At 41.8% G+C, this 19,673-nt stretch overlaps 1 protein-coding gene across 2 annotated transcripts in view; it reads left to right on the top strand.

Annotated features, from left to right (window-relative positions):
• Window positions 1–19,225, top strand: part of epha4b (eph receptor A4b) — an 88,796-nt gene extending 69,571 nt beyond the window's left edge. Inside the window, exons 13-19 of one of the 2 annotated variants that reach the window (XM_061044419.1) lie at window positions 92–277; window positions 8,077–8,138; window positions 12,703–12,912; window positions 15,191–15,340; window positions 15,480–15,673; window positions 16,764–16,904; window positions 17,141–19,225. In XM_061044419.1, coding sequence (XP_060900402.1) covers window positions 92–277; window positions 8,077–8,138; window positions 12,703–12,912; window positions 15,191–15,340; window positions 15,480–15,673; window positions 16,764–16,904; window positions 17,141–17,240 — 1,043 coding nt within the window. In that variant the 3' untranslated portion in view covers window positions 17,241–19,225. The remainder of the gene's footprint in view (window positions 1–91; window positions 278–8,076; window positions 8,139–12,702; window positions 12,913–15,190; window positions 15,341–15,479; window positions 15,674–16,763; window positions 16,905–17,140) is intronic. The other variant, XM_061044421.1, reaches the window with a different exon arrangement.
• The last annotated feature ends 448 nt before the right edge of the window (window positions 19,226–19,673 follow it).

Below are 19,673 nucleotides of genomic sequence, written 5' to 3'. Positions count from 1 at the left end.
ATAAACAGATAGAAAGAGCAGACATGTATTTATTGTACAATCTTTTATTATGTTGTAATTAGTCTTATTTTGTCTGTTTGCTTGTGTGTAGGAGAGTTTGGGGAGGTGTGCAGTGGTCGACTGCGTGTTCAGGGAAAGAGGGAGATATACGTGGCCATCAAAAGTCTGAAGGCGGGATACTCGGACAAACAGAGGCGGGACTTCCTGTCTGAGGCCTCCATCATGGGACAGTTTGATCACCCCAACATCATCCGGCTGGAGGGAGTTGTCACGAGATGTGAGTGTTGAACAAAAACCTTTCTTCCTACTGTGTGTCTGTGTGGATGTGTTTGTGTGTGTCACATACACAGTAGGCTTGTTTGGTAGAGAGGAGTTGGTCCTGGGTCAGATTAAAGCTCCATTACCATGGCAACACACTGACGACACATGGCGGACTGCATGTGAGCAGTGCTCAACTGTCCGCCTCTCGAACGGCCACTTGTTTACTTCATGTGATTGTGTGAGGCAATTAGAGCGAGTGTGTGTGTGTGTTCATGGACAAAGGTCTGGTTCAACAAGATGGCTGATTTGTTATCGCAGAGCCTCGCTCTCTCCATCGCACACTCTCTCTGTGTCCATCTCCCGTCTCATGTGCTTATCTCATGCTCCTGCTTTCTCTCTCTGTCAGGGTCTCCTCTTATCTTCTCATTCAATCACTCCACCTTTCTCTCTCTTTTCTACATGCGCTCAGACAAACACTGTCTCCCTTCTTCTGTCGCTCAAGTGCTTTCTCTTTCTTTACATCCCTCTGTCAGCCGGACAAAACATTTTCTCTTTCTTTCTCAGTTTTGGTCCCAACACCACAGTAAAATAGCAGACTGAAGTAGCGCTGCAATTTCGGATGACAATTTCTGTCGATGCAATCCACTGGAGCTTTTTGCTCTTTTTTTAGATTTGAAAAGAAACACGGAGGAAAGACGAGTCCTTGCTATATTAGTCCTCGATATATATCTGGAAACTCTAGCCTTTTTGATCCAACAGTTCTCATGCCAAGCTTTTTTTTCTTCAACAAGACGTTTATAACAAGATATTATTTTTCTACATCTAAGTGGTCAAAAGCATCAGTGCTAACAGATATGAGATTTTACATTAGGCAATTGTATAAGTTACACAAGAATAAACCACAATTCAACTTTGAAATGCAGAAAAGTGGTTAAGTGGTGTCTTTTGCCATAATAAAGAAAATGATTCTATTTGTGACGTTGTCCTCTTCCTACTTTTTTTGTGTGTGGACTGATGGTGCAGGTTTCATTCAGCCTCCTCTTGAATAAATGGTCTTTGATCTCAGCTAATCCAACTGCTGATGTTGGGCATGTACTGAAGCGGGCTTTATTAATACTCAGAAAATAAGGCTTTTAGTTTTTATTGAATGATATTTAAGGGCTTTGAAAACAAACATAGATGACTGACTGAGCTGTGCACTAATAAAGTTTACAACTCTCTATCACCTACGACTAAACACTGGTGCAGACTGGCGAACAACTTTAAAACTTAAAAAAAAAATAGAAAATCATTTATGGCTTCTAAATTCTTACTAAAGCTGTTATAAAGCTTACTTTTGTATTGGTCGAAGAAAGTTACAGATACAAACTTTTTTCTTTTGTTTAGGAGTTTAAATGAGGAAATAGAAACACGGCTTGAACTCACATCCTTTTTTATACAACAAAGTTGAGTGAATGTGGTGTTTAATCACCATGAAAAGCCATGAAACCATTTGTTTTCTTTCTTTCCCTCTGAGGTAACTGTTCCTCTGCGGGCCTGACACCTTGTTATGCAGACGTTTGTTAGCAATCTACTGACAAGGAGGAGGAAGTGGAGAGAGTCGCAACAAAGAAACTAAATTGTAAACAAGCAGGCGGACAAATAGAACCCCACCCCCCACCAGATCTCACCCCCCTCCCCATCCTCCTGTCTCTCTCACACACACACACACACACACACACACACACACACACACACACACAGATCTTAAATCCATCACACACTGGTGTTTGGTGGCACTTAGGCCAACAATAAAAGAGCAAATGCATATGCATAGGCTTTTATCATGAATATTAATAATTCATAAAGTTAATTGGATGTTTTTAGCTTCATGAATATTCAGTGGCGTGCATATTAAGAATGAAACCGCAGTGCATTTCTTATTCATTGTGACGACTCCCTCTCTCTCTCTCTCTCTCTCTCTCTCTCTCGCTCATTGTCTTTAAATGCTGGATGTTAGCTGTGACCTTTAGTTAGCAGGATTGAGGCAGTTTGTAGAAGTGCTAAAGCAACACAGTAAATTAATTTTTTTTTTTGTTTTTGTTTTTTTTACTGTGACAGGCAGACGTGTAATTACGGCACTTTCTTTTTGGTGGCAGGCACATTTTTTTCTGGTTTAAAGTACCGTAATAAATTCAAGAATTACTGCCAAATCCTTGAAATTTAGTTTCAGAGGACAAAAGAGCTGACAGTGAAATAGCTAAAAAGCAGAAAATTGGCTCGACAAGCAACTTACTTAAACATAATAAGTAGGTGTAAAACTTTTCTGTGCTCCATGAATATGAAATGATGTTTGTGTGTGTTGTTTTTGTGTTGCATGCCTGTAATGACTGTGTACTTTTACATGCGTGTCTTTGTGTCTCTCTTCTCACCTGCCTTCACGGCACATTGAGGAGTTGATAGAGCCCCTCAGAAACAAATCACACCAGTGAAGCAGTAATTTCACAGGTCACAGCCCAGGGTGGCGTGTGAGTGTGTGTGTGTGAGTGAGTGTGTGTGTGTATGTGCGAGCGAGGGGGTGAGAGTTGAGATGGGTCAATAATTCCTCCAGGCCATTTTCTCAAACACCAGCTGGTCCCTTCACACCAACCTCAGTCTAATCAGGCTGGCTGACCCTGACTGCTCAGGGCTCAGGTGTGTTGGATTGGTTTGTGTAGGTGTAGGCACAAGTAGAATTGGCAGCTGGAGCAGTACGATTAGTTGGAGCACGAGAAGTAATTGCTGTCGTCACAGATCTGACGTGGAGAAATGTCAGTAGTGGTTAAAGAAGATTGGATGGTACAAAACAACAGTTCTAGTAGCAACAATATCAACAACAGTTAGCAATATAATAATACTTTATCAATACCCAAAGTTAGTGTGACAGAAAAAGACAAGAATATATCTGTTGGCTTCTAATATGCTTATTGGATTTCTTCTCAAGATTCTGGGACATCCAGCTGCAGAAATGTACTTGTGTCCAAATTTACAAACTATGTGAATCATCGTCGCCCACTCCGGGAGGCTCTGCCCGGGGACACAATAACTTGGTGTGGTCGCAAGAGAACAACTGAAGCAGAATAAGCAGACTTTACAAACTGGATTAAAAGATTTTCTTTGGCCTTAAAAAGACAAACAAGAACCAAAAGAACCAACCTTGAAATTGATGCAGAATCTTTTTATTTCAGAAGTATATTTGCGCTCGTCTGCTGCCGTCTCTGCCTCAATAGGAAATGGGAAATAGGAAGGGAGCGTTGGGGGGCGGGATATTTTAAGTACCTTTCACAATTGCCTAAAGGTTTTGAAAAAAAGATGCTTGGATGCTTGTCTACAAGTACATTTTACGTTGGTGGCCCTCGTGGTACAAATTAGACTTTCAAAATTCTCAATACTAGGTTAACTTGATGGTGTCCATATTTATGTAGAAGAAAATGTAAGATTAGACTTTGTATTAGTTGTTTGAATCATTGACATATTTGTAGGTATATTGTCAGCATAATATTCATAGCCCTTCTAGTAGCCATAGTATTGATCTAAAGCAACCTAGCAGTTTAAGCAGTGGGGGCAGCGATGGTTGTTTGAGTACTAATGGTTGTGTTGAAATCCATTTTATTTTTGCACTGTTGTATTTTTTATTATGTCTGTGCACAAGTGCCTATTTTGTGCTCTGTCTGCATTTTCCTTTTTCATTCACTTTTAAATGGGTGAGTGTGTGTGTGTGTGTGTGTGTGTGTACGTGCGTGTGTGTGTGCGTGTGTGTGTGTGTGTGTGTGTGTGTGTGCGTGTGTGTGTGTGTGTGTGTTCACGTCGCTTAAAACCTCATAAGCCCCCCTGTCCCTGCTGTGTGCCACTCTAATAACCTACTCTGCTGTCTGTCACCTGATTGTTGCTATTGTCATGCTAATTAGAGAGCTACATGCAGAAAAACAGGAAAAATAGTTTTTCTTCCCTCTGTCTCCCTACACATCAGAAAAGTGCAGCAATCTGTCTGCACCACCGTCTCCCCCCCTTCCCCCCTCCCCCCCCTCCATCTCCTTATCTCCCATTCATCTCCCCCGTCCCTCATTTTATCCATCCGTCTTTTATGTGTTTTACAATCGCTGCAACAATCGGCTCATTTGGAAAACCCTCAATTACCGAGCTCCATCTCATCTGCCCACATTGCGCACACACACACACACACACACACACACACACACTTATAAAGGCAGCTGTACAAAGGTGCTGTTGAAACTGGAAAAGCCACACATCTTTCCCTGCTGTCTTCTTTTTAAAGAAACTGGTGATTAGTTTAAACTGTGCGTCTTTGTGCGCTGCACAATAAGTATTTCAATGTTTCCTGTCAGACTGTTTGAAATTATTCAGGGTTTTGAATATGTATGCAGATTTGGAAGATTGGACCCAATAGACAAATGAGGAAGCGGATCAAACCAGAGGGGAATGCAGAGAAAAAGGTGATGATGGGCACAGGATGGAGGGAAGGACGAATCAGATAGGAAACAAGAGCTGGGAAATGAGAGAAGATGAGGCTTGAAAACAAATGAGGGCAGCTGAGGGGGGTGCAGATGTGTGAGGAGATTTGAGGAAAGATGGCCGGATGGACGTGTGGAGAGGAGAGGGGAGATGGAGGGGAGACAAACGTGAGGAAATGAGAGGAGATGAGAAAGCAAGGAGAGGGGTGTAGAGGTGAAGAGAAGAGAAGAGTGGAGATAAGGTTATTGAGTTTGTGGCTCCACCCCCTCTGCATCACGGAGCTTCCCAGAACACAGATCCGTCCAGTGTGTTAAAAGGATTGTATCACTTAGTTCAAAGCCTTAACATTAATCAATACAGCAGTTATTTCATTTTCTCGTTTGTACTTTGGGTCGTCTCATTCAATAAGGCGGTAATGCGGCCTTCTCGCGCACGCACACCGATAGCTGCTCATAATGCAATTGTGTGGATGTATACAGACTCTTATCATGTACGTTTTACACTCGCCTACACACACAGAAACAGCCCCTCATAATGTAATCTACCAGACATACATACATACATACATCTCTTTCACTTTCCTACACACACACATACACACACACACACACACACACACAATAAAGGGCAGGAAGAACCACGCTTTGTGCTGAGGAGATCTGAAACAACATTTTCTCTTTTTACTTAATGAAGAGCTGCAAAAAAAGAGCCGAATCCTCTCTGATCCATTCCAAAACACACTCCACCTGGCAGAACATCAATACCCAATCTGCACACACACACACACACTAATCCATACGCTCTGCAAGAGGCTGTGTTATTTTTCCGAAGGCGATGAAAGGAAATAAATCCGACTGAATATGAACGTGATTAGTTAATTATGTGCTTTCAGGGGGAAATTGAGGAGCGCTCGTGAATGTTTGGCAAAGAGGAGCTTCATGATGAGTTGGAGAGGCTCCGTCCTGCTTTGTGTGTGTGTGTGTGTGTGTTCTGTACTCGGAGGTGATGTCGCAACAAGGAGTGAAAAGGATTCAATTATACGTTGAGTGTGTGTGTGTGTTTGCGCCAGAACCTGGCAAAAAGAGATGAAATGAGGTAATGTACAGTCTGAGCGCATGTAGTCGGGTTTATTGGTAACCTCTGTTATCTTTTAGAGTCGCAGGGATAATTCTGTATGGCATGTGTCCAGATGATGGCTAGTGATATCAGAGTGTGAGTGTGTGTGTGTGTGTGTGTGTGTGTGTGTGAGCTCATGCCAGGCTCACATGCTCGTCTAAGCCGACACAACAGGATGAAGGTGTTTCATTGTGTGTTTCTCTTGACCGTGTCTTACACTGTGAGGCTGTAGGTAATATTCTCCTTCACTGGTAACATATATTGGCTTTACCACCATACCCACACAAACACACACACGTCACTCAAACATATAATTGGTTTTCACAGATTTGTTTAGAGCCCATTTTCTTTCCAGGCCTTTGTGCTTTGTAGAATATGACAGCCAGACGTGTGTATGTATACTATGGGGTCTATTATCTGAGACACAATTAAGCAAACACACCAACACACACACACACACACACACACACACACACACACGTGTCCCAGAAAGTCGGACCTCCCGTTAGAATGCATCAATCGCATCGAGTGGTCTATCTGTCTTTGTGAACAACACACAAGAGCAAACACACACGTTCTCTCCTCTAATCTGAGCTTAAATCAGGAGGTCATCATCGTGCCGTCACTTCAACTTGCTGTGCCCTGAAACAAGCTCGCTCTCTGTCTTCCACACCCACACACACACACACACACACACACACACACACACACACACACAGCACCACAGTGCATCCAACCCAGGCCCCGTGTGGAGATAAATGTGACCAGCAGTCCTCACCCCCAGCAGAAGAAAATCCAATTCTCTTTCACTTTTATCCCTGAGACTAATGTTACTGTCAAAGAAGACACCACCGCCAGAGACCAGGCCACTCTGTGTGTGTGTGTGTGTGTGTGTGTGTGTGTGTGTGTGTGTGTGTGTGTGTGTGTGTGTGTGTGTGTGTGTGTGTGTGTGTGTGTGTGTGTGTGCGTTTGCTGCAGCTAGATAGTGAATTCATTTAAGGTGATGTATTGCTGTCTTTACCTACAATCTCACTGTAGGCCTCAGTGGTGTTGTTCCTGCCTTTCCTTGACAAGCTTCTGAACCCTCCTCCTCCTCCTTTCCACCTCTCTTTCACTTCTGTCTTTCTTTTTTCCTCCTTTCTTTCTTCTTTACATTGACTTCGCCACCTCCTACTTTTCATTTTTCTTCTTTATCTTTCAAACATTTGCCTTTTTTTTTTTAAATTAAATTGATGTTTTCCCCCACACCCCTTAATCTTTAATTTCCTCTTTTCTGTTCCCTATTTCACTCTTAATTTGATGCTTAATTTAAGACAGCTTTATTGACGTCATGGTAGTGATATTCTGTGAAAGAACGAAAGAAAGAAACATCCTTTTTTCATATTTGCTGTTTTCCCCTAGAAAAAATCTACAAGAAGACTTTATTCGTCTCCACCCCTTCAGTTTCTTTTGATTTCTTTTTATCTCTCCCCCGGGTTTTTTTCCCAGCCTCCCTGAGGTCTGATTGGGAAAATGTGACCTATTCATCACAGATGACATAGGCTGTATTTACAAGCCATGCACATACACACTCACACACCCACACACACACATTACATGTTTGTTTGTGATTGGAAATGCCTGGCTGTGGGGGGCTCTGCGGAAAGGGACCCCTGTATGACAGTACACCACTGCTGCTACTGAGTGTGTGTACATGTTTGTGTTTTTGTGGGGTTGCAGGTACTTTGTTAATCATTTGTAAGCCCGACCAGATGCCATGCAGGGGACCAGAGAGCAAGGGCTTGTCAGTCAACCAACCGCTCATCCCACAAGCGTGCACACAAACACACACTCATGCAGGTGCAGGTGCACAGCGACCAAACCACAACCCCCCCTCCCTCCCCCCCTCCCTCCCTCCCTCCTGAGGCTGATTAGTATTCATGAGATCTCAGGAGGCCCCCTTAAACACACGCACACACACACATTGTGGTGGATTGGTCCATTCTAATTATCTCCTGGCGTTTATGGAGAGGGCTGATTAGAGGCTGTCAGTGTGACTGATGACGACATGCCATGTTATCCCCCAGAGAGAGGCGGAGAGACAGAGAGGAAGGCTGGTCACAGCTGTGGACTCCGTCTCTCTTCTGTCCTCCGCCTTTTTTATAGTTGGTGTCTTTCTTCCTTGTCATTCTGACCCACTAACAGCTGCCTTGTTATGTGCCTCCATAGGTAAGCCGGTGATGATCATAACCGAGTTCATGGAAAACGGATCTCTGGACACTTTCCTCAAGGTGAGTCACAGTTTGAAGGAATACAGCGCTCACAATTAACTTCCAAGGTCAGGGCTACGAGAAGGCCGTGTGGGAAATGATGTTCCAGCTTTAAAGTGTTTGAAATTGAGGACTTCATTCCCCAAAATTGCTGTTCTTGCAAGAAACGATCTTAAAATAAAATACATTGAAGCCAAGTCCCAGAAATGATCTCGCAGCCTTCAAAACTGTAAAATGTGATTTTTGTTTTTCAAGTTTAACAAAGTGGACAAAAGGATCCAATCACTGACTTTGATTAAAAGTATCCTTCAAAAACAGCTGGTTAGACTTCATGAACCCGTTCTGAGCCACATTCTTAAACCCAATCACCACATTAAGAATGAAACAGATACAGCGTTACACGATCTAAAGGAGAACAAACAGATAAATGTGTGCTGCTATGTGCAGCCTTTTTTAATGCAAGATCGGGTCTACACATATATTTACTTTATTGATAGAACAGCTGAAGAGAAAAAAGGAAATTTGGGGAGGAGAGGGAGGAGGCGAACCTGCGACCAATGAGTGGAGTAGTATAGCCTCTGTACAGCATATTATGGGATGCCTGCTTAAAGGGGCTATATGTAACTTTCAAAAATACTGCGTTTGTAGCGTTACCGCATGGCCGTTAGGCGAACTGCACTAGTAACTTGTTGCTCGCTCTCCCTCGTGTGCTCGTCATACGTACACAAACGAGTATCATCATCAACCGCGAAACACTGGATATTTACCGGCATAATGTTTACAGAGGAGGTAAGTGGTCATACACATGTGAAAGTCTGTGACGGAGTCAGGCAACACAGATAGACAGTGAACATCTACTTTTTCACATCAGTTAACCGTTCGCTTATTAATGGGCGATAAAAAACGATTTATACATGTAAAAAGTTACATATAGTCCCTTTAATCAAATTAATTAAACTGGTGCCCCAAACTATTGAGTGTAAGTGATGAACAAAGACAAAAAAGAAAGAAAAGAAACTTGCTCAGCTGCAAGAAATGGAACTTTGATATACTGTACATACTTGGAAATAGTGATAATAGCCAGTAGATAGAAGGTTCATGGACACAAAGTGAAACTTTTCCTGAGTTAGCACAGGGGCAGCCCCCCGCTCAAGAGGGTTAGGGTTAGGGTTTAGAGAACCCTAAGTCGGTGCAAATTCTGTCAGTGGAATTTTTGTGCTGTAGGTTCTTTGTTGTGCATAGATCAAGTCAAGAGCAACACATGCCAAGCTGTAAATTTTACATTGTTTTTACATTCAAATATATGTTCTCCTAGAAGCCTACTGTAAGTGTCAGGAGGGGCTGCCAGCTGAGCTGCCACTAGTTTCTTGTTTTGTTCTTTTGTAAAAGATTTCTTCAGTGTTTATCTTTCAAGAATGTTTTTTATCAGAGGCTATTTTATTATCTTAAATACAATCAATCCAAGAAACATTGACAAATTTTATAATAAAAAACTGTCTGTTTAATCTGGCGTAGCTTTTCGGAGCTAGGGACTTTGCTGTAGTTAACTATAATTCATTATCTAACAAAAACCCCTTCATCTGGTGAAATGATATAGCACAATATATAGTAACACGATTTGAAACACAATGAAAGTAGTCAAAGTGTTTTCATCAGTAGCAGACACATTGTTTGCGTCCTTTAAAAATTGGCAAAAAAAGGAAATAGATAAAACGACCCAACCGTTTTAGCTGGTTATTAAACAGACTGAAATTCATACTAATAAGATCGACTCTCAGCAGCACAATCGATTCTTTCTATAGTAGTCTTAAATGCTTGAAAACACTGCCGCAGGATAGTTGGCACACACGCAGAATTTTTCTTTGTTTACATTTTCCATAGCCAGGATTCACAGAGAGTAATATGTATGACTGTAACAAGACAGCACAATGACATTTTTGAGCCCTTGTAATTGACCAAATATGGACACACACTTACAAACACACTTTTTAACCACATGATGTTTTGATACTGGCTTTATGAAATGCACTTAGTGTCCATAACCCAGAGCTGGATCAGTGAAGACTGCTGACAAATGGACAATAAAACAAAGAAAGTGTATTGCTTCAGTGCAACATTTGTTCTGTCTGGGGTTAAAAATAAGTAGTTCACTTTACATGTAATGTAAAAATATATAAAAGGTTTATGATTGCTAAAAGAAAAAAACAATTGTGGGCAGCGGTGGCTCAGTGGTAAAGTCGGATGAGTCCCAACCAGAAGGTCAGGGGTTCGAGCCCCAGCTCCTGCAGCCACATGTCCGATGTGTCCTTGGGCAAGACGCTGAACCCCAAGTTGCTCCCGCTACTTCAGCTGCGGCGTATTAATTTGTATAAATCGGATAAGTTAATACTGATGGACACTTTAAATAGTAGCCTCTGCCATCAGTGTGTGAATGGGTAGGTGTGACCTGCGGTGTAACAGTGCTTTGAGTAGTCTAGAAAATCTGCAATGACTAGAAAAGCACTTTAAAAGCTCAAATCCATTTCCCATTTAAATGTCAAGACTGCGACAAAGACAAACATAGAAAATCCCCTCCAAAATGCCAAAGGGATTCAAAGGAAATAAGCTTCACCTAGACTAACAGAGACAAATGTAGTAAGGTTGTTCGAAGAAACCCTTATTGTGGCGAGGGAATGGTTGAACAAATTACTGTTTGTAAAGCGTTGATGGAACTAAGAGTTTAGGCCGATGACAGAGAACTACTAAAATAAGTCCTGAAAAGCAGATATTACTCAAGACAAAATATCTTATCAGTGAACAGATTTTAAAACTTGATTCAAGGCTGTGGAGGATTTGCTTTGTTATTGAAGGGTCACTCAGTTTGTCATTTCACAAATTGATGTTATTTAAAGAGTCCTTTGTGACATCTTCTGCAACATATCAGAACCAAACAGAAACATCAAGCTTATTAAGGAAAACTGAATCTTTCTGTTCAAAATTGACAGAAGGTTTGAAAGCAATTTCAATCAGAAGTATGATTGAAGAAAAGCTCATAATGCTGTACAATTTGATTAATTTCTCTTCATTCAAACTGCATGCCAGAAGTAGTGAACATGTGAGATTAGGTTTCATGCACAGAGCCAGATGAATAGCTTGTTGCAGCTGTGGTGAGCCTCACATTTTAAAGTCCCCCTGATTCATATTCAGAGTTGTTTGTCAGCCAGTAAAATCACTGCACTGCTCCTAAGCCATTAAGCCTGTGATGATAGGCCCGTCACTAAACAGACACCAATCCCATCAGCAACACTGACGCAAACTGAAATGAAATCCGACATAAAAAAAATGGCATAAAGTCCCGGAACACAAATATAAAAAGCCACACTTCTGTGTGTTACAGTATGTATTGCAATGAGGCTCGTAAAGAGCGTCCATTGCAGCCCAATATAATTACAGGATCTCTTTTATGGGTTTTTACAGCTCGTCGTGCTCCTGGCATCCATGTGTCTTTAATTATGCCGACCATTTATTAAGCAACCGTCCATCAGAAATGACAAAACCACTGCTCAGTTGGAGACGCTCTTCTTTCCCTAGATTCCATTTCTCCTTTCAGTTTTCAAGAGAAAACCTTAAATACATCTTGGTTTTGCCAAATAGTCTAGTTTTCCAGCTTCACCTTCCTCATCCGTCTCCTTCATCTCCTTGTCGAACCTCTGCCCTGCATTGGTCTCTTCTCTCTCTTTCCCTGCCCTGCCCAGCCTTCCTCCCTTCTTCCTGGCAATGCGGTGTGGTGGGCAGATTGATAGAGGAAGTCTGTAGGTTTGTTAGACAGTCCAATCAATCAGCATCTCACAAAACCACCGGCTAATTAACTTACTCCACAGCTGCCGAGGGAGAGAGAGAGAGAGAGAGGGAGAGAGGGGACGAACGAGAAACGGCTCACAGACGCAGAAAGATGAAGGAAGACGGATAGATAGATGGAGACTGGAACAAAGTAACACACACAGTTCTCTCTCTCTCTCTCCCTGAGACAGAGACTGAGATGGATGGACAGAACAAAGAGACAGAGGGAAGGAGAGATGATATAAAGGGGAGAGGTTGACTGATAACATGGATGGCTTTTTAACGGGGACCATTGGCCCAGGGCAGAAATAATTGGCAAAGTAAGGTGAGCTGGACTGTCATCGATCAACAGGCTTTGTCTGTGCCAAACGCAGCTCAAATCTGAAATCCAGTGAGCTCTGCTCGGGCACACGGTCAGTGTTAGAGAGTAAAGTTTTGTCTTCTCTGTCAGATCCAATCCTCTGCAAATAGGTTTTTTTTCTGAGCCTCTATTGATCCAGGGGTGAAGAAATTCATCTTTAACTTGCCGGCCCTCCAGAGAGAGGTCAATACGCAGGGTTAACACAAGCCGGAAGGGGTTCAGGCTTGATCAGGGACTTCATATGTGCAGAATGCTGACATTACAGCTTCTTGAATCCTGGATTGAACCGTTGTTTCCTGCTGAGGTCGTTGAATGAACCTGCTGTAATCACTCTACCTCCCTGCTGCAGCTTTTACACTCTCTTCCGTGTGTTAATTCATCTTTCTCCTTGTCTCTCTTCTCCAGAAACATGACGGCCAGTTCACAGTGATCCAGCTGGTCGGCATGCTGCGTGGCATCGCCTCAGGTATGAAGTACTTGTCGGACATGAGCTACGTTCACAGAGACCTGGCAGCTCGAAACATCCTGGTCAACAGCAACCTGGTGTGTAAGGTGTCAGACTTTGGCCTGAGTCGTGTTCTGGAGGACGACCCAGAGGCTGCGTACACTACGAGGGTAAGACAAACTCTCCCAGGATGCATAAATGTTACTGCTGCTACAGTTCATTCAATCACTCACTTCTCTACATTATAAACTCAGTCCAACAGCGAAACCAACGTACATTAAATAACTTTCAAAAAAAGAGTATTGATTTGGAAAGGCTGTTAAGGCAATTGGAAACAAGTTCCAAATCAACTTGAGCATAAAAAGAGCACATCCTAAATTTGGACCTGATCAGACAGACAGGCAGACCCTCTGCACAGAAAGCTAAGTAGCAGCTGAAGATTGGTAAACAAGTTATTTTACCACATTTAAAAACATGTTTTTATCCTAACTCCCCAATACTTGAGTCAATTTGTTTTTGTTTAAGATTTTACAACCATTCACACAAAACCAAAACACTCAAATAGCCTAAAAATCTTCAATTCAAGACCTAAATACTGACACAAAGAAAGAGGATCAGTTAAAGGAACTATGTGCGACATTTGACACACATAGCAATCATCGTCAATTAAAAGCATCCTCTGTAAAGTCATGACATCTGCAATGAGTGAGAAGTGCGAGAATTAAAATAGCATTACAATGAATGAAACCTAAAAGGTTGCTTATTATACTCCTTTTCAACCAGTTTAAAAAAAAAGTCTAATAGCTCCTAAAACATTTCTTGCTTAAAATCCACTCCACTGATGTCACAAAGGGAAAATCTCCAATCCGCCTGCTTGAGCACACATTTTCTGAAAAGTGGAGCAGGCAAAAGAGGGAGGATGAACTCTACTCATTATTGTGGGGTGTAGACAGGCTAGGGACACATATCGTATAAGTGTGCATAAAACATGGGAAAGTGTATTTTGCATAATATTTGACCGACTCAAAATGAATGTATAAAACACCTTGCTCATGAAAAGAACAAACAGAAATGTAAAACCGATGCTTTTATCAGTTGCCTGATGGAGCATCTAGTCTTATTTGCTGCTACAGACACTGAGTAGGCCAGTAATTACCGCCTCTCAATATCTTTAAATTGACTCTCTAATGACAAAGACAAGACTCTGAAACTGAATTACATCAACTTTTAGTTTTGTCTGCTTTTAAAGTTGAAGTGTTGTATAAAGTTGCAGAACGGTGTCATGAAATGGCCATAAAATTCACAAAATGTGATGTGCACATGGTGTTAATGCATACAAACTCCCTCGTCTTTATATTTTTGACTATATAAATTCTAATCTTCGTTTTACTAGCAAACCATTCCCCCACAGAGCTCAGAGAGAATGAAGAAACTCAAACATCAGTGAGTTAAACCACTGCCGAGTTACTCGACTGAAATGCCCACAAGGAGACGGCATTATTCATATTCATAGGAAGTGTTGGGGATGTTATTTTTAATATGGCATTAGCATTGCCCTGGGAGGAGTGTATCAGCCGCTGACTGCTCTATTGCAATCACACACACACTTCCACTGATGTCAGGAGACGTAGATGGAGAGCTGCAGGCATGGAGGAAGGGGGGTGCAGGAGGGCGAGGCGGAGATAGCAAAGAAGAGTGGGTATCAAATACGTCTGATCGAGGGAGGCAGGGAGACGGGGGAGAGAGAATAAGGGAAGGCAGGGGGAGGATCCAGTGAGAGCAGTTAAGAGAAAAAAAAAAGGGGGGGGTGGGGTGGACAGGGGGCTGCAGGAACAAAAGTACAGAGTCACTTGGCAGCTTTGTCTTTTATTTGACTTTGACCAAGCAGAGATGGGGAATGCTAGGTGGTGCAGAGGCAGCTCCCGCATGTTAAAAAGCTGAAGCAAGCCCTATAGAGGTACAGTGTGTGTTGAAGACAAAGAGAGAGAGAGAGAGAGAGAGAGAGAGAGAGAGAGAGAGAGAGAGAGAGAGCGAGAGAGTAGGGGCGGGGTGTCTTACATCCTTTTGCACCCATACAGTGAGCTTTATTGAATCCTTTTGATCTGTGCATCACAACAAAGGCAGGAGCAGCATGGAAGATGAAATTGAAGGCAAAAGAAAGTCAATGTAAGAACAAACACTGGTGCCAAAGTATGTTGTGAGCACATTAGAGAGGAGTGCTGTTGTGAGAAGTTGTATAATCTCAACTGCTGTTCTCAGAGGCTGAGTTGTCTGCAGCTACCAGCTTCTAATTTCTTTTTTTCAGCCTAAATTTATACAGCGCATAGCTGCAAACATATTATAAAATCCTTAAATATTTACATCATTTGACGGGGTAAACATGTAGTTCAGGCTGATATATATTTAGTACATCTAGAATGTGTTGACTGTGTTCTGAACCATCTCTAGGGAGGAAAGATCCCCATCAGATGGACAGCTCCAGAGGCAATAGCCTACAGGAAGTTCACCTCAGCCAGCGATGTGTGGAGCTACGGTATCGTCATGTGGGAGGTGATTTCATACGGAGAGAGACCTTACTGGGAGATGTCCAACCAGGATGTGAGTCACAAGAACATTATGATTAATTTACTGCAAAAGAGGCCAAGGGTGTCATTTTTTTCAATCTGTAGTTACAAAATGAAACGTTTCCTTCTTGTATCAATTTCAGAACTTGATATTTGGCCCTCTCTCACTGCAGGTCATCAAAGCAATAGATGAGGGCTACCGTCTGCCCGCGCCGATGGACTGTCCCGTGGTGTTGCATCAGCTCATGCTGGACTGCTGGGAAAAGGGACGCAGCGAGAGGCCAAAGTTTGGACAGATTGTCGGAATCCTGGACAAGCTCATCAGAAACCCAGCCAGCCTCAGAGAGCTGGCTAACAGCTCAGCATGGTCAGTGAGAGAAAGTTCGAACACAAAGCTGTGATTTCAACACTTTTCACATCCGAAAGTCTAAAGATACCTGGAGTAGATTATAGGAAGTTGCATGCGTTTAAGCCATAATCACTGCTTAAGATCTCCATTTTCCAAAACTTTGGAAGTTTGAAAAAGAAAAGTTGGAAAGGTTTTTTTCCCCAGCAGTCACATCATTTCTTATCTTTTTTTCAGCAAAGTAATATTTGTCACTGAACAGATATGAATGCAAGGTTGTGAGCTGGCTTATCTATTGTCCCCCATTCACTTTCATTGTATTGTCCTTGAAATGTCATCATTTTTACATGTACTATTTCATTTTGAAGCAGCTAGCTGATGTTTACAGGGAGACTAGTATAGATACACATTGTGAATGTGTGTGGAACCGATTAAGTTGTTGCCCCTCTTTAAGCTGACAGAAAACATTCTTACCAGAGAAAAAAAAACAAGCAGAAGCTTAAAAAGAGCCACTAATGAGTGCCTACACATTGTATACCAAAAGACGAGTGTTAAACATTATGCATTATTGACGAAGGCTTGAGTGGATGCAGAAACAGCACATGACTGTACAATTTGTGTAAATTGTATGCAAGTGCAGATTTAATTAATCCTGCTGCATGCAGGGTTTTAGTGAGTCTGAGCATGCAAATTAATAAACACAAAGCTGTTTATTATGTTAGGAAGCAAGAAAACAAGTCAAAAGGGTTTCATAAGTAAAGCTGTGAGTCTGTGTACAAGGGAGCAGTGAGAGGAGCAGTCATTAATCATACTTATCCACTAATGGCTAGTTTTCAAGCTGAGAGTTTAAGTTCACAGTGGATTTGAGATGTCAGGTTGGGGTTTTTGCTAAACAATTTCTTTCCGACTGAATGCAGAAGCATCACCATGAAAGAGTATCAAGTAGCTCTTTAAGTGTGCTGCTAACAGTTTTAATTAATTCGAATGCCTTAACAAGAGTGAGACTTAGAAATGTTTTCCCAAGTTAAAATAACTGACCTTCAGGGATAGTTTTTTTAGCCACTCAGCAGGACAACCTTTCACTGAGTTGTGAGTGTGCTTTATATCTCAGCAGGGAGGACCCGTCCACCCCAGAGTTGAGTGTGAGCACAGTGGACGAGTGGTTGGAGGCCATCAAGATGGGCCAGTATAAGGAGAATTTTGCCAGTGCTGGATATGTCAGCTTGGACTCAATCCTCTACATCAGTGTCAGGTACAAAATGCTGGTGACTCATCCCGGCTAAATCAAACACTCAAAAGGTCAACACAGTCAGTAGAGGAGAATTTTCCTCCGCTTGAGTGTCATTTGAAATTAAAGAAGGGGATTTAAAGTATCTTAGACCAGAGAACTCAGCAGCTGCTTGGCATTTAAAGGACAAAGAAGATTTTCTCTTTCTAAAAGTGTCATTGAAAATTATCTTTTTCTTTTTTTCTCTTTTTTTCTTGCAGTGAATTGGCTAAAATGGGTGTAAATCTGGCCGGCCATCAGAAGAAGATTTTGTCCAGTGTGCAGAGCCTGCAGACCCAGGGGACGCACATCCAAGTATAACAGTTTCCACATAAACACACGGTGGGACAGAGCCAAAATGGATGCTCCTGTGAAGAGTTTCCCCTCTGAAATGGAGTTTTAATGGATACTCTGTACTCTGGCCTGACTTTGATTTTGACACACACTCAGATGGAGACAACATAGACGCTTGACTCCTTCACTACTTTCTCGCAGTTTCACCATTCTTCCCATCCTTGATTCGATGGGCACTACCGGCTTCAGCACTCAGAATCCCAGCAACACAGCCACCATTACGACGCAACAAAGCCCCGACCATTTCACATCATATGAGCTCAAGAAAAAAAAAAGATTTTTAACTAATGAAATGACAAAAAAGTAATAAGAATATAATTATCATCACTGTCTGTGAAGTGTACAGTTGGTTTTTACTGTCATTTTGTTTCCATTTCTAATTTTCACCTTGAAGAGTTTAAAAAGGGTCAGAGGATATGTATATGTGTAGATATATGTTTATATGGGCTGTGTGTCCCACAACCGTAGAGATGGACCTAACGTTTGTATTGTTGGTGAGGTTTGTTTAACGCTCAACCTAAAAAGGAGTTATTACCCAGTACATGTGGCCCCTTTAGATGCTCTCTAGATACAGAGAGCCAATGAATGAGCCAGAGTCTGGTTGACATGAATGTGTGGCGTGAGGGGAACAGGAAAATGGACCTTTAGAGATAGACAGGGATGTAGATTTTGCTAGCTTTGCTTGCTATATTTGACCAGGACAAGGGCTTCCCGAGCCACTACAGTCAGACACACTTCCACAGCAACCCTAGTGCACGTTATGCTAGTCTGCTTGCACTTCAGTTTTAACAGAGTGCACAGAAACAGCACAATAGACTTTTAATCTTCCATAACTGACTGTCTTTACAAAGCAGCATTTACTAAATCAGCTGTTGCAGTATGATGTTGTTGGGGATTTTAAAACCCTAGAGTTTGCCTTCCTATGTTTCAGGTGTGTTAAGAAAGTTCAGGTGTTTTGCGTAGAGCAAAGGCGGTGCCAGAGAGGTACTATTAAGAACATGTAAATTGGTTTTCCAGTGTTGTGCCATGTACAATTACCTTGACATGTTGGGCAGTATTAAAAGTCTTACTATGCTCTTTCCTTTTATCCATTCCTAAGGCTTGGATGTAACACAAGACCAGTCGTAGTGATCACAGTATTTTTCCCAAATAGTCTGCTTCATGAAAAGGAGCATCGGAATGGACCCTTTTTGCCAAGATGAAATATACAGTGTTGATTTTCAGATGGTTAAATTTCACTTTTAAAAGATAACTGATGTGTATTGTACTGTCTCACCTTCTTTTTATCAGTCATGCAAACCTATTTCAAGCATCCTTACTTTCAAACAGGTACCCATGAGATATTTAGAAGAAATGTTTACAGCAAAAAGCAAATCCATTGGTTTGTTTGTATTCACTCGCTGCTTTTCACATTAATTACAGAGGTCGAAATGATGAAACCCTCTCTGTAAGCACTGCATCAATGGCACTGAACCTGCTTTAGTGTTTTTCTCAAACTCAGTTTTAATATATGTGGTACTCTATAGGACCAACGTGGCATATAGTACAGTATATATGATTGTATTATAGTGTAAAATATGTACAGTGTTGATTTCCAATGTTAGAATGTTTGTAATGATAACGATGATGACTATGATGTACTTTTTTTGTGAAAAGTAATTTCTGAAGAACTCGTTTAGGGGCGGGTCGAACAGGAGAAAAGTGAAGAGAGGTGATTTGGTCTAAACAAAGGAATGTAGCATGGTGCAAAGCTTTGGCTTTGATTGGCAGGTGACAGTGACTGCGGTTTATACCATAGGGTTAGAATGAGTGGAATGGACCTTTGTTACAGATACTCTCATTTGCAAACCTCTCCAGACCAGTGGTTACATGCACTTTCTAATCCTGCGTCAGACTACAACACAAACTGTAAAAATGGATAAAGGAATGGAAAGAAGAAGTTGACCTTACACTAAGCCCCCCCCCCCTCCCCCAATCATGGGTTTGTCAGTTTGAATATTAACTGCACTAGTTAGCATGTTGGGCTAATAATCACCTGAAAGGTTAAGGACACACATTTGGTGAGGGAGGATACAGGAATACTGTGTTGTATTTCCCTAATGTGTTGAAGCCACTCTTTGTTGTTATCAGATTTTCAAGCAACATTAAGAATTGAATTGTTCGAAAAGTATTAAGAAATTTGTCAGGTGATCTGCGACTGAACTATAAATCAAATGATCAGAATCAGCAACATAGACACATTTCTGCGTCAACACTTGGTGACATTGACTGAAATGTTGAAAGACATACAGAAAAACACTCAACGCTTCAGCGTACATCTTACGTTTCTGCTTTGCTTGTTTTATGAACTGTGTTGCTGCTCGATTCTGTGATCGACCTCATCTCCCAAGCAGCAACATC

This window comes from Labrus mixtus, chromosome 8 (genome assembly GCF_963584025.1).
Source record: "Labrus mixtus chromosome 8, fLabMix1.1, whole genome shotgun sequence".
Lineage (NCBI taxonomy): Eukaryota > Metazoa > Chordata > Actinopteri > Labriformes > Labridae > Labrus > Labrus mixtus.
Note: the sequence above shows the minus strand (reverse complement) of the source record. Positions and strands in the feature narration are given on the sequence as shown.